This window comes from Neoarius graeffei, chromosome 13, assembly GCF_027579695.1.
Source record: "Neoarius graeffei isolate fNeoGra1 chromosome 13, fNeoGra1.pri, whole genome shotgun sequence".
Classification (NCBI taxonomy): Eukaryota; Metazoa; Chordata; class Actinopteri; order Siluriformes; family Ariidae; genus Neoarius; species Neoarius graeffei.
This window is the reverse complement of record NC_083581.1, coordinates 57364820-57378056: the sequence shown is the minus strand read 5'-3', so window position 1 is coordinate 57378056 and position 13237 is coordinate 57364820. Positions and strand designations below refer to the sequence as shown.

Below are 13237 nucleotides of genomic sequence, written 5' to 3'. Positions count from 1 at the left end.
ACTTTTTTTTTCACATTTAAACATGAAGCTAATACACTGGGGGATAAACCACTGCATACCGGTGACTACGAGACACACAGACTTGTGCAAAAATCGCAAACCGGAAGCGCAGTTTTGTCGACTTTACGGATACCCATGAAAAACCTGCAAATAATTTCCCAAACTCTCATCACACAAATCCATAGCCAAATCCCAAACAGCCTTCTATTATCTGTTTAGTATCTTAATCTACGGTGTAAAGGCGAGTTTTTTCTGACACTGGAAAAAGACACACGTTCAAGATGTAACCTCTGCGAAGAGCACGTGACCATGACGCGTCATCAACATGGCGACCCAGTGCTGAAACAGCAGCAGCGTCTGTCGCTCCAATACAAGCAGCGGCGACATCAGCCAGCTTCAGGTAGTGTCTCATACCTGCACTAAAGCAGGGCTTTGGGCCGACAATGACGGCCTGAACGAGGAAATAAGTTCCGGAACAAGAAATGAAAGAACAACAACAACCTGCCTTCAGTAATAAACGGCACACTGAGACAGAAAGCACTACGACGAAGAGCATGTTTGTGTCTCGGGCGCTGGAGAAAATCCTGTCGGATAAGGAGGTGAAGCGGAGCCAACACAGCCAGCTGCGGAAGGCCTGCCAGGTGGCTCTGGGTGAGCTCTGTTTACATTTACACCTGCTTGCTTTCCACAGAAAACTGACTTATTTACGATAACACTGATAAATATAATAATATAATCTATAAACACACCTTTTTAGTTCAGTGCATGTTTAAAATGTTCACTGTCAGGTTTTTATCAGGGCCTAATCGATTTCCCCGTTTCCTTGAAAGACTTCTGATACATTTGGGAGTTGATTCCTGAATGTTTATCTGCCAAACGCTTCATTCCGGGTTGTTTCGTTAGCTTCTACAGTTAGCACTGGCCCTGACATCACGATGATGTCGCTTGCTACTCTGCTAGCTCTTCTGGCTAACAGGCTAACACTATCGGTGTCCTGATCTAGATAAGATCTCGGAGGTTTGTTTAGCTTTTATTGATTGATTGATTGTGCATTTGGTCCTTATTTGTGTATTGTCGTCTGGACTATAAACTAATCGCACATCATCTCCTAATCGCTGTTTGACTGCTGAATAAATATTGTTCCTGATTTCCGCCGAGTTTTACATGAACACGGATGTCAGCTGTTTGACCAATCATATGAGAATACGTAGTGTTTCAGTAATCAGCTCACCTCAGCCTGCTCAGATGAGTCACTTGGCTTAGTTCTAGAGTCTCTTGTAACTTCATTGATCAGTCCCCTGTCTGACCTGTGTCACTGTGAATGTTGGTTATTAAAGGAAACCTCCACCCTGAAACATGTAAAATTTATGTTGAAATATTTGATGCTAGTTGTCCTGTATTTCTGCTATTCCTGTGAGAAGTTGGCAGTTGTGTGTGATGGAATTTAGCACAACAGGAAAGCCTATTATTCGTAGATCGCGAGTTCGAATTCCGATGTCGCCACTGCCATCCATAGCCGGGAGCCCAAGAGAGCAAAATTGGCCGTGCTCTCAGGTGTGGCATAATCTCTGTCCTCTGTCAATCACAAGTGCTGCTAACCAATCATGGGTGTCTGTGAGCTCATGCATAAAGTATGCAGGTGGGCGGATAGCGCTTTCCTCAGAGTGTGTTACGCCGCCGTTGATTTGATGTTGCGTGAGTAGCACCTTGAAAAGACACAGTTGGCTGTCTTGGAGGAAGCATGTGACCGCTCTTGCCCTCCCTGGTTAGTAGTGGTCAGGTGATGGGGAGAGCTGTCTGGCGGGTAAGACTTGGCCGTGACGGATTTAGGGAGAATTAAAAATATAAATGATTTCAACAGTCAGGTTTTGCAGTTAAATGCTCCCCATTTTCCTGCAGTGTTCAGTGTGGTGGTGGTGGTTGTTATATTAATGAGAAATCCACTGTAGAAACAGTGGACAGGGCAAACGTTTGAGTCAAATTTCCTGAATGCAATCCAACACATTTGCTCTGAGTTACGGCAGAGGCTTGGTTTAACTAATTAGCAATCTACAAGATGACAACCACAATGGCTTTGATGGTAGAATTAGCATGAAATTTTGCTCTGGAACTGGATATGTTTGAGCAGAGGTGGTGAAAGAGCTGGACAGACTACGCCGAGATGAAATGGTGACACTATGATCAGGGAGTCGAACAGAGTTGTGGGTCATGCAGGAAACTGTTAACCAAAGTGAAAATAGACCAGCTTGTTGTTGAAGGTAGTTTAAACCAAAACTTAGAATTCCATTATAAAATACATTTTAGATGCCACTGAATTTCGCATGTCGATTCTAAACATTTAATGTAGATGTCCTTCAGGGTGGAACTTATTTATTTATTAAATAATGCTGAAAGCATTGGCATGAACATGCATGTGATCCAGTATGCAATTAACACAATTATTGATGGTGTTAAATTTCAGCTCTGTGCACTTCCTCAATGTTTTTCGGGCAAGGGTGAGCTTTAACAAAGTGGTTTAGTCATTTTTACCCCAGTTCTCAAATGTATTATTGTTAGAGTTAACTGATATTCCTGAAGGTGTTAGATAGTGTTTCTTGGTAACATTTCCTAAACTCTGATCTTTGGGAATGTTTTTGACGAAATAAAATAAAAATCAGAGTTCAAAATGCTCACATGGAACTTGATCGTTGAGCCTGATATAGTTCAGTAATCAGTTTAAAATTTTCATTACTGCATAACCTTGATAAACCGAGTGGTCTGTTGGTTCAGGCTAACTGGCACAGCAGACTTGTTTGCATAGCAGGTTCCTGGATTTATAGTGCTTGGCTTACCTTGAGTATACAATCCACCTATTCACTAGCGACTTTCCCTTAGTTCATTTGTGAGGTGAGACTTGCTGACTAGAATATTCTTGGTCAAATGATATTGACCTTTAGTACTAACCTGAGCGAGGTGGTTCTTGTAGCCATAATACATGTTTGTTCCCTAGTTAGATCACAATATGGTATTTTTCCAAGTTTATGCAGGGTTTCATATCATCCAAACCACTCAAATATTCACATATTTTTATTAATTCATTTTTCTTCATGCTGACGGGGTCAATAATGGAAAAAGTACCATGACATTGTTTATAATAAATGTATAACTATGGTTAATGTAGCCAGTTAACAACTTCTTATTCTTATTCCGCTTCTGCTTATTATTCTTATTAATATTATTAAAAGGATTCCATGCCCCTTCAGTTTTGTGACTAGTGAGTCATTGGACTCCAAAATTACTCACATTTCATATGAATTTCCCAAACAGCTGGAGCACTTGTACCTAATGATACTCCAGTTTATTCTATTCGCATTCTCTGGATATGAGCAATTGTGCGCTCTGATTGGCTACTCTATTACTAGGCTATCAGCTCATATACTGTGAGTAGAGAAAAACAAAATGGCAGAGTGTGTTGCTGAACCAACCAAGGACGAAATAAAAACTACTCAAAAACAAAACCCCCCAAAAATATAAAAAAAAGCAACAAAATATGGAATAAAAGTATTTGATTATTATCTATCTATCTATCTATCTATCTATCTATCTATCTATCTATCTATCTACAACCCCGATTCCAAAAAAGTTGGGACAAAGTACAAATTGTAAATAAAAATGGAAGGCAATGATGTGGAAGTTTCAAAATTCCATATTTTATTCAGAATATAACATGGATGACACAATGTTTAAACTGAGAAAATGTATCATTTAAAGAGAAAACTTAGGTGATTTTAAATGTCATGACAACAACACATCTCAAAAAAGTTGGGACAAGGCCATGTTTACCACTGTGAGACATCCCCTTTTCTCTTTACAACAGTCTGTAAACATCTGGGGACTGAGGAGACAAGTTGCTCAAGTTTAGGGATAGGAATGTTAACCCATTCTTGTCTAATGTAGGATTCTAGTTTCTCAACTGTCTTAGGTCTTTTTTTGTCGTATCTTCCGTTTTATGATGCACCAAATGTTTTCTATGGGTGAAAGATCTGGACTGCAGGCTGGCCAGTTCAGTACCCGGACCCTTCTTCTACACAGCCATGATGCTGTAATTGATGCAGTATGTGGTTTGGCATTGTCATGTTGGAAAATGCAAGGTCTTCCCTGAAAGAGACGTCGTCTGGATGGGAGCATATGTTGCTCTAGAACCTGGATATACCTTTCAGCATTGATGGTGTCTTTCCAGATGTGTAAGCTGCCCATGCCACACGCACTAATGCAACCCCATACCATCAGAGATGCAGGCTTCTGAACTGAGCGCTGATAACAACTTGGGTCGTCCTTCTCCTTTTTAGTCCGAATGACATGGCATCCCTGATTTCCATAAAGAACTTCAAATTTTGATTCGTCTGACCACAGAACAGTTTTCCACTTTGCCACAGTCCATTTTAAATGAGCCTTGGCCCAGAGAAGACGTCTGCGCTTCTGGATCATGTTTAGATACGGCTTCTTCTTTGACCTATAGAGTTTTAGCTGGCAACGGCGGATGGCATGGTGAATTGTGTTCACAGATAATATTCTTTGGAAATATTCCTGAGCCCATTTTGTGATTTCCAATACAGAAGCACGCTCGTATGTGATGCAGTGCTGTCTAAGGGCCTGAAGATCACGGGCACCCAGCATGGTTTTCTGGCCTTGACCCTTACGCACAGAGATTCTTCCAGATTCTCTGAATCTTTTGATGATGATATGCACTGTACATGATGATATGTTCAAACTCTTTGCAATTTTACACTGTCGAACTCCTTTCTGATATTGCTGCACTATTTGTCGGTGCAGAATTAGGGGGATTGGTGATCCTCTTCCCATCTTTACTTCTGAGAGCCGCTGCCACTCCAAGATGCTCTTTTTATACCCAGTCATGTTAATGACCTATTGCCAATTGACCTAATGAGTTGCAATTTGGTCCTCCAGCTGTTCCTTTTTTGTGCCTTTAACTTTTCCAGCCTCTTATTGCCCCTGTCCCAGCTTTTTTGAGATGTATTGCTGTCATGAAATTTCAAATGAGCCAATATTTGGCATGAAATTTCAAAATGTCTCACTTTCGACATTTGATATGTTGTCTATGTTCTATTGTGAATACAGTATCAGTTTTTGAGATTTGTAAATTATTGCATTCTGTTTTTATTTACAATTTGTACTTTGTCCCAACTTTTTTGGAATTGGGGTTGTATCTCTATCTATAAATCTCTGATGATGACTACGAGCACAAAATCCAGTGTACTGCTTCAGACTGAGGCTTTTACTAGATTTTACATGGTCTAGCTCATTAAAAGCTTTGTGGATGCCTGATGAATGAAGTGTGTGCAGGCAGCACAACTTTCTGCAGAAAATTTATGAACTTAAGAGACCTGCAGTACTTATGAAATCAATTTTGGAAGTCTACCTTTAACTGGTGTTTTCCAGTGCTAAACGTGCTCTCTCCCAGCACTGATCACACAGCAGCTAATTCAAGCAATCAGGAACACTGAATGTAATACAGTTATACTGGGAGCTAGGGGAGGGCAAAATATGGGCTGTGTGGGGATCTTTCTCTGAGGACTTGATTCGAAAACACTGCTTTATATTAACAGCGTGTCTCTGTTTGTGCTACGTCTTATTCTGCTGATAGAAATTTTAGTTGTTCTTAGACCTACTGTATCTAACCTGACTGTCATCACGTGCTGCAGTATTCACATATCATTATGAGCAACAGCTTTTTTTTTTTTTTTTGCTTCATCATGCTGATCTGGATGCTTGCTTTATTTGGCAGTTGGGATGGTTCGTATTCAGTCATGGATTAATGTAACTTCAGATCAGAAGCTTAAAAGAAGGCCCCGACTTGCACTTACATACTTGTATATTCATTTGTATAAGCTTTAATTCAGCGTGAAAGAGTGAAATGGAACATAATGTATAAGGAATAAATCATATTCAGATGTCTTGTTATAGCAAAATAATCAATGAGTGGGTGGTGATTTTGATTATTTTCCCAGAACAGCATGTCTTGAAGTGTTCTAGTCTTCGTATAATAACAGCAATTTGCCAATGACTTTTTTTTTTTTTAAATTTAAGAACAACATATGTTTGTAGTTATATTTCAGTACATCTGTGAAAAAGTTCATTCCTGTTATCGCTTGCATTACAGCAGCTCTAAACAATCATTCCATCCCTTTCTCTTGAAGTAAATAAATACATGCAGTTTGTTACTGAGAAGCCACAAATGTGTGTAATTTCATGTGGCGGGAATTTTAAAGGAAGACTTTCACCTCTGATTGTTCCAAAGCACTGATACTGGAGACTCCTTCCATAAAATGTTAAACATTTCCTGACAGAAAACTTTTCCATATTATGCACTTTTTCTATTAAATAACAATACATCTTTTTAATCCCTTTGTTAGTAGGCTTTGATTTAAGTGGGGTGTCAACCGTATGAAGTCCTTGTAAATAAGTTGTTACTATAGAAATGGTAATGCATGAGCGTAAACCTGTGATTTTTTTTTTTTTTTTTTTTTTTCTCTCCCCACCACAGCAATCACTGCCAGAGCTGCCATAATATTAGAAACCTAAACACGTGGTTTAATGGTTAAATGTTCCGACATTTGATATTAGTGGCAGCTATTGACCAGAAACAAGTGTAGGAAAGTTTTGGGAAGAACGGAGAGAGTCATAACCGAACACGACACTTGGTGTACTATAAATATCAGTCATAAAGCAGACACTCATAATTAATAATTATATCATCTAAGAACACTTAGAAGAAGACTGCAGTAGATTACTTCACAATATGTGTAACTGCAAGCAGTGTTGAGTCATCACTGGCTAGCAACATAGAAAACAAGAATAGATCTAGATATATACACGCACACATCCTAAGAGGAAGGAAGAGCAGTTTCATTTGAATTTAGATGTATGATCTTGTAGAATGATTCAGTGTGTTGTGCTCAGTAATACTGTAGTTCCACTCACTGCATGTTTCTCCCTCTCTGTTTTTCAGAGGAGATCAAACTTGAGCTGGAAAACCAGAAGTGAGTCCATCATGTTCTCGGATCACACTATTCCTTCCCATGTCTTTGAGCTAAAAAGATGTACAAATGAAGCATTACTTAAAACACCTGTGTGTGGATTTCCAGAGCATACGATATAATCTTGAGTAGGGATGCATTATCAATGCTGGTATCGGGTATCAGTCAGCGACCGTGCTCAATTACTCGTACAGTACCAACCTCATACCATATGATACTTTGTGATGGTCAGAGGTTTACATACACTCATCACATACCACATACGGTCTTTGGTGCACAAGTTTTAATTTATTTAGAAATCAACACAGGGTCAAAATTATACATTCAACACAACTAATATTTGGTTAAATGTCCTTTTGCAAGTTTCACCTTGACCAGATGCTTTTGGTAGCTATCAACAGGCTTCTGGCAGAATTCCGTTTGGATATTTGAGCACTCTTTTGGGTCGTCCAGGCACAGACCTGATTTTTAAGTACAGCCCACGTATTTTTAATAAAGTTGAGGCCAGGAATTTGGGAAGGTCATGCTTTATCCATTCCACAACCAGCTTTGACGTCTTTGGAGTCATTGACCTGTTGGAACACCCAGTTGTGTCCACGTTTTAACCGCCTGATGGATTGAAGTTCTATTGAAGAATTCTCAGGTAGTCCTCTTTTTATTATTTTATCCATTTTGTTTAGCCATGCTTAACAGTTGGTACAGTTTGCTTGGGGTTGAACGCCTCCCCTTTACTCCTCCAAACATACCTCTGGTGTTATTGTGGCCAAACAACTCAAACTTTTTCTCATCTGGGCATAAAACTTTTCTCCGGAAGGCTTTTTCTTTGTCCATGTGGTCAGCTGCAAACTTTAGTTGAGCTTGAAGGTGTAGATTTTGGAGTAGGAGGTTCTTTCTTGGATGGTGGCCCCAGGGTATTATCTAGAAATTGAGAGAAAGGCGTCGGCAGGGGCGTCTGCTAGGGGGGTCTGGGGCATGAGAAAATTTCGAACTCTTGAAGCAAATTTGGGGTTTTCTAGTGCAATCTTGGCATGGAAAAGCAGTTGAGAGACGCTCTTAAAATAGGGTGTTTTTAGGTAGTGAATTTCTGAAAAAGGAATTGGTCAACTCAAATAATTTCAAGAAAATTCTTTATTTTATAGCACATGTAGCCTTTGTGCCTAAAGGTAAATAAGTATTAGAGCTTTCACACATGCCTCAGATGAGGCTACATGAAAAATTTTCTCTAATAGAGACTTTGTACCGTCACCTGACCCCATAGCAATGGTAACTGTGCTGCCATGACGGGGCACGCTTGTAGTGCTTCATTCGGTTGAGCTAATTGTGATTGATCGGTATGGGAAGGTTTTGCGGTGTTTTTGGATGTGCAAATTGTTTTGAATGAAACAAAGACATCAGATTTTTTTATTTTAATTTACCAAAAGTAATTCATCATTGGGGGGGTGCTAGAGATTTCTCAACGTAAAAGGGAAAAATGGGGGGGAGGGGTTCAGTGGGACTCTGTCGAATGGAGAGGTCAAAAACCCCATGATGTACTCACTTCATTTCCATGGAGGTAAGAATTCTTTAAAAAAAAATTATTTAGACCTGGAGCAAGGTGCTCATTCTTATCCAGTGACGTTAACATGAAGAACACAGCGGCTCGGCACAGCCTGAACTTGACTGAGACTTATGCCATGTACACACGTAGCCGGGTATTTTTAAAACCGAACATTTTACCCCCCTCCGTTTATAAAAATGTTTTATCCACACCACCTCGTCTTCGAAAAAAATCCCTTCCACACATAACCGAACATCTGCGTTTTCAATCACATTCATAAGCATTCCAAACCTGTAGATGGCTATTTCCCCAAATCCTCGCCTGTGCTCTTGGAGCAGTAGTTGGGCTTCTAAAATTAAACATGTAAATAGCACCTGCACAATAATTTAACGCTTTCAAGGCACTACTCCGATCCATTACTCTTTAGCTAGCCGCACACTACGCCAATTTTCAGCGTACCGAGCCAACTGAAGTCGCGAGTCAGGCGTAATTAAAGACTAGTTTTCGATGGTACCGACTCATCTCACAGCCGATTCGAAAAACTAATCGGGAGCCAGACTGATCGGCGAGAGTCGCTAGCAATAGCCAATCATATCTTTCGCATATAACACGTAACATCATTAAACACAATTTCTAGCGCGAGAAATATGTGTTGGTAGCACCTAATGCAGGTATATACTGTAATTCCATAGACTGAAGCTTTATCCATAGACACAGTGGGCTGGAAAGCCACTCTGCTCAAGTTGTGTGGCTGAATTCCAAATCGCTTTAACTCCCCTATATAAGGTTGGAAATAATAGCTCATGCAGCTTAGATAGTGCGCTACATATTCCATGTTGTGTCATTTGTAATTCAGCCTGTAGCATCTTCAAGTGTTGGATTTAACAGTAACTATATCCAATAGCCAATCACAAAGCTATTAAGTTGTCACGTGTCGCTTCAATCGCGACTGCACTCGTCAACAGTCGGGAGTCGGCTCTGAAATGGGTCGGTTCGGTACCGCGTGGATCGCCGTAGTGTGCGGCTAGCTTAAGTCCATGCTTAATCTGGCTTCTGCAGTAAACAAAGGTCGCACGTTTGACGTCAGGGCAGATTTGTTGTCATTTTTTTGGCGCAGATTGTGACATTCTAAAACGCAAACCTCCGGTTATCTCTGTCCACACGAAAAGGCATACACGGAGTTTTCAAAAATCTTCACTTTGCCCGGAGTTTTTTTAAATATTCGTTTTTGATGTGTTTTCATGTGGATGACAGGCCAAAACGTAGAAAAATATCTTCGATTTAGCAGATACCCGGCTACGTGTGGACGGGGTCTTAGTGCGTGTATGTTCGTGGATCCTTTGGAATCCGTTGGGCGTGCGCTTGGGAGCTAGTCGTTATGAGAAACACCTGATGCTGATTTGAGAGCAATCGGCACGTGCATGTAAGGACACAGCGGCTTTGTGAAGTATTATCATTATCACTGTCATATTTATTTGTAGCCATGTTCATGACCCTGTTTCAGTTTCATTTTTGTAAATACCACACCTGCTAACAAACACTCTCTTCCTGCACTTAGATCCGTCTACCGCCACATACCTGACAGAATGCATCACAAAGACTCTGTGAAAAGTGTCCTTGCATGCATGTGCTGATTGTGCTCAAGTCAGCATCAGGTGTTTCCCAAAATGATTGGGTCCCAAACGCGTGCACAATGTGCTCTGAAGGATCCCTGAATGGGAATTTTGAAGCCAGTCATTGCAGAAAATTACCTGTCAACTTCTAATATTGGCCGTCGAAAAGACAGGTCAACGGGTCTCGAGAGAACACCTAGGGCGGCCCCTCAGCGTATGGCGACGTAAAACTCACTTGACTGTAGACAGTGAGACAGGTGTTCCAGCAGGTCTGTGCCTTGGTGGTTCCTGGGATTTTCCTGACCACCTGAACTTTTATTTTCTCTCAGCTGAGGGTGACCATTTGGATTTTTTTTTCCCCAGACCTTGGCAAAGTGGCTACATGTCCCAATAATTGGTCAATTGTCAAACAAACCCATTTTATAGCACAGAGACGCTACCAGCTGCATCATTAAAGTATGTAAAGCTGTTTGTGAATCACCATTTTGGATCTTTCAGCACCACTGAATTAATAATCTAAGTGGGTGTATGTACATACATGGTCAAAAATATATAATTTTGACCCCGTGTTGATTTCAGAAAACCCAAAATAAACTTAAATTCTGTGAGCACTGAGACGCACAGCCTTTCTTTCCTCTCACTCTCCAGCATCTACATTTAGCTCAAGAGTCAAGGTGCAATTCGACACGTTGCGTTCATTTTTAATGACCGTACGCACTGATACTGCTCTGTGCATGCAGGTTGGGCACCCTGTCGCACACTCGAGCAAAGATACTGTTTAAATGCCTTGAGATTTTAAACTTCCGACAAGGAGTTTATCACCAGGAGCACACGGCAGCAAACAAGTACAGTGAAGTGAAGTGTTCTGTGACTCCCCGATTGCGTAATACTAAGTACGCTGCTCATTTATGTATCAGTATCGGTACTGATGAGTACCAAAAAACAATGATGCATCCCTACTCTTGAGGCACTGTGGCTGGTTGTACATTTTGTGTGTGTTTATATGAAGAATTTATGCAGCTGAAGTTGTAAACTAATGAGGAAGTGCTTTGGGTGCCACTCCCTAAACCGTTAATTATTTTTTATTTATGATAGAGGTTGGAACACACAGCTTGATTCATTTAACTATTCTTTTGATGTTTAAATTTGTCAGGGATGGTACTGTTGTTCCTCCCAAAGCTAATTACATCGAAGCTGACAAGTATGTGTTACCCTTCGAGCTGGCATGCCAGTCAAAGTCTCCACGTATTGTCAGTACATCATTGGACTGCTTGCAGGTATTGTATATTCTCATACCTAGTACAATAATCTTGTTTTGCATGTTGGTTTATATGAATTTGCAAATGTAATGCACTCAGGTTGTCATGTTGCTCTTAAACAGGCTTTTTTTGTGGCATGATACTAACCCTGAACTTCCTGTGTCCTATAGAAACTTATTGCTTATGGCCATATCACGGGTAATGCACCGGACAGCGGTGCACCAGGGAAACGGCTGATTGACAGATTGGTAGAGACTATCTGCAACTGTTTTCAGGGTCCACAAACTGACGAAGGAGTGCAGCTCCAGATTATAAAAGTGAGAGCGCCCAATGATTTATTTTTTATTTTTTTAAAATTGCTTGCCGGATGGATAATGGGGGCCGATCCTGTAAAGGTCACCAGTGTGATGTACAGCATGCTTGCAGAATAAACACAAAAGTAGGAACTCAGTGATGCTACTCTACATTTTATAATCCCTTTGAGTTCGACTCTCAAAGATCATACTAGTTTTGTAGTTAAGGCAGGTTAAATAACTATTAGATTCTCTTCTGACTTGTACACAGTGGCGTGCACAGACATTTTGGGGGGCAAGTGCTCTGGGGGGAAAAAAGGGCACTTTTTTGCGCATGTGGAACACCTTATTATAAAAGTCTGAGATTGAACCCTCCTCTTGTGTTCGGGTCGCCACTGACCCGTTTTAGTTTTTTTCTCTCTCTCTCTCTCTCTCTCTCTCTCTCTTTCTCTCTCTCATTATCTCTAGCCGCTTTATCCTTCTACAGGGTCGCAGGCAAGCTGGAGCCTATCCCAGCTGACTACGGGCGAAAGGCGGGGTACACCCTGGACAAGTCGCCAGGTCATCACAGGGCTGACACATAGACACAGACAACCATTCACACTCACATTCACACCTACGGTCAATTTAGAGTCACCAGTTAACCTAACCTGCATGTCTTTGGACTGTGGGGGAAACCAGAGCACCCGGAGGAAACCCACGCGGACACGGGGAGAACATGCAAACTCCACACAGAAAGGCCCTCGCCGGCCCCGGGGCTCGAACCCAGGACCTTCTTGCTGTGAGGCGACAGCGCTAACCACTACACCACCGTGCCGCCCCGTTTTAGTTTTTAAAGGTGTAAAACAACCACTTAACATTAATTTATTACATCGAGGCTTTTTGACTTTGCCAGGAATCTCTAGTTGAACAAAATAGAAAAAGAAATTTTTGTTTTCCTAAATCTGAAAATGGTCTAGCAAAAAATATAATACTTATGTGCAGTTGTTTCTGTATGCGACGGGCTACTTCACGACAAAATAATTACAGCTTGGGCTTAAGGCCTCTGCATGCTCTTGCGACAAGGCTTTCGCAGATAGCTTTTCGCAGACAGTTGTAATTTATTGTTGAGCGGGGATAATAGGCGTGCGCGATGTTATTCACCGGCACAACGCAAGGGGGCGCGAAGTTGCTAGGAGTAGTTGGTGGGTGTGGTTAGTGGAGTGTTTATCCTCCGGTTACTTATAATGACTAGAACTGGAGTCGTATAGATGTACGTACTTCCTCAATCAACCGCTCTTCATGCTGCTCCATCTTCGCTCATGCTTTTAAAAATGCCGGTTGTGAAAACAAACCAAACCGGGAAAGTAGGGAAGCGGAAGTGCGTGTACAGCGGATGTAGAGTGGACCAATCAGAGCCCTCTTGTCTGCGACGCTGTCTGCGAGGCTTCTGCGGTGGTCACAATTTTTGGGAGGTGCGCGCAGAGCGTCTGCGAAGGTGGGGGGGCTACGCATACAC

General features: G+C 41.3%; 1 protein-coding gene across 4 annotated transcripts in view; it reads left to right on the top strand.

The window, feature by feature from the left end:
* The first annotated feature begins 317 nt into the window (after positions 1-317).
* Positions 318-13237, top strand: part of arfgef2 (ADP-ribosylation factor guanine nucleotide-exchange factor 2 (brefeldin A-inhibited)) — a 79469-nt gene continuing 66549 nt past the window's right edge. For all 4 annotated transcript variants that reach the window (XM_060938133.1, XM_060938131.1, XM_060938132.1 and 1 more), the window contains exons 1-4: positions 318-651; positions 7010-7040; positions 11341-11464; positions 11617-11763. In XM_060938133.1, coding sequence (XP_060794116.1) covers positions 483-651; positions 7010-7040; positions 11341-11464; positions 11617-11763 — 471 coding nt within the window. In that variant the 5' untranslated portion in view covers positions 318-482. The remainder of the gene's footprint in view (positions 652-7009; positions 7041-11340; positions 11465-11616; positions 11764-13237) is intronic.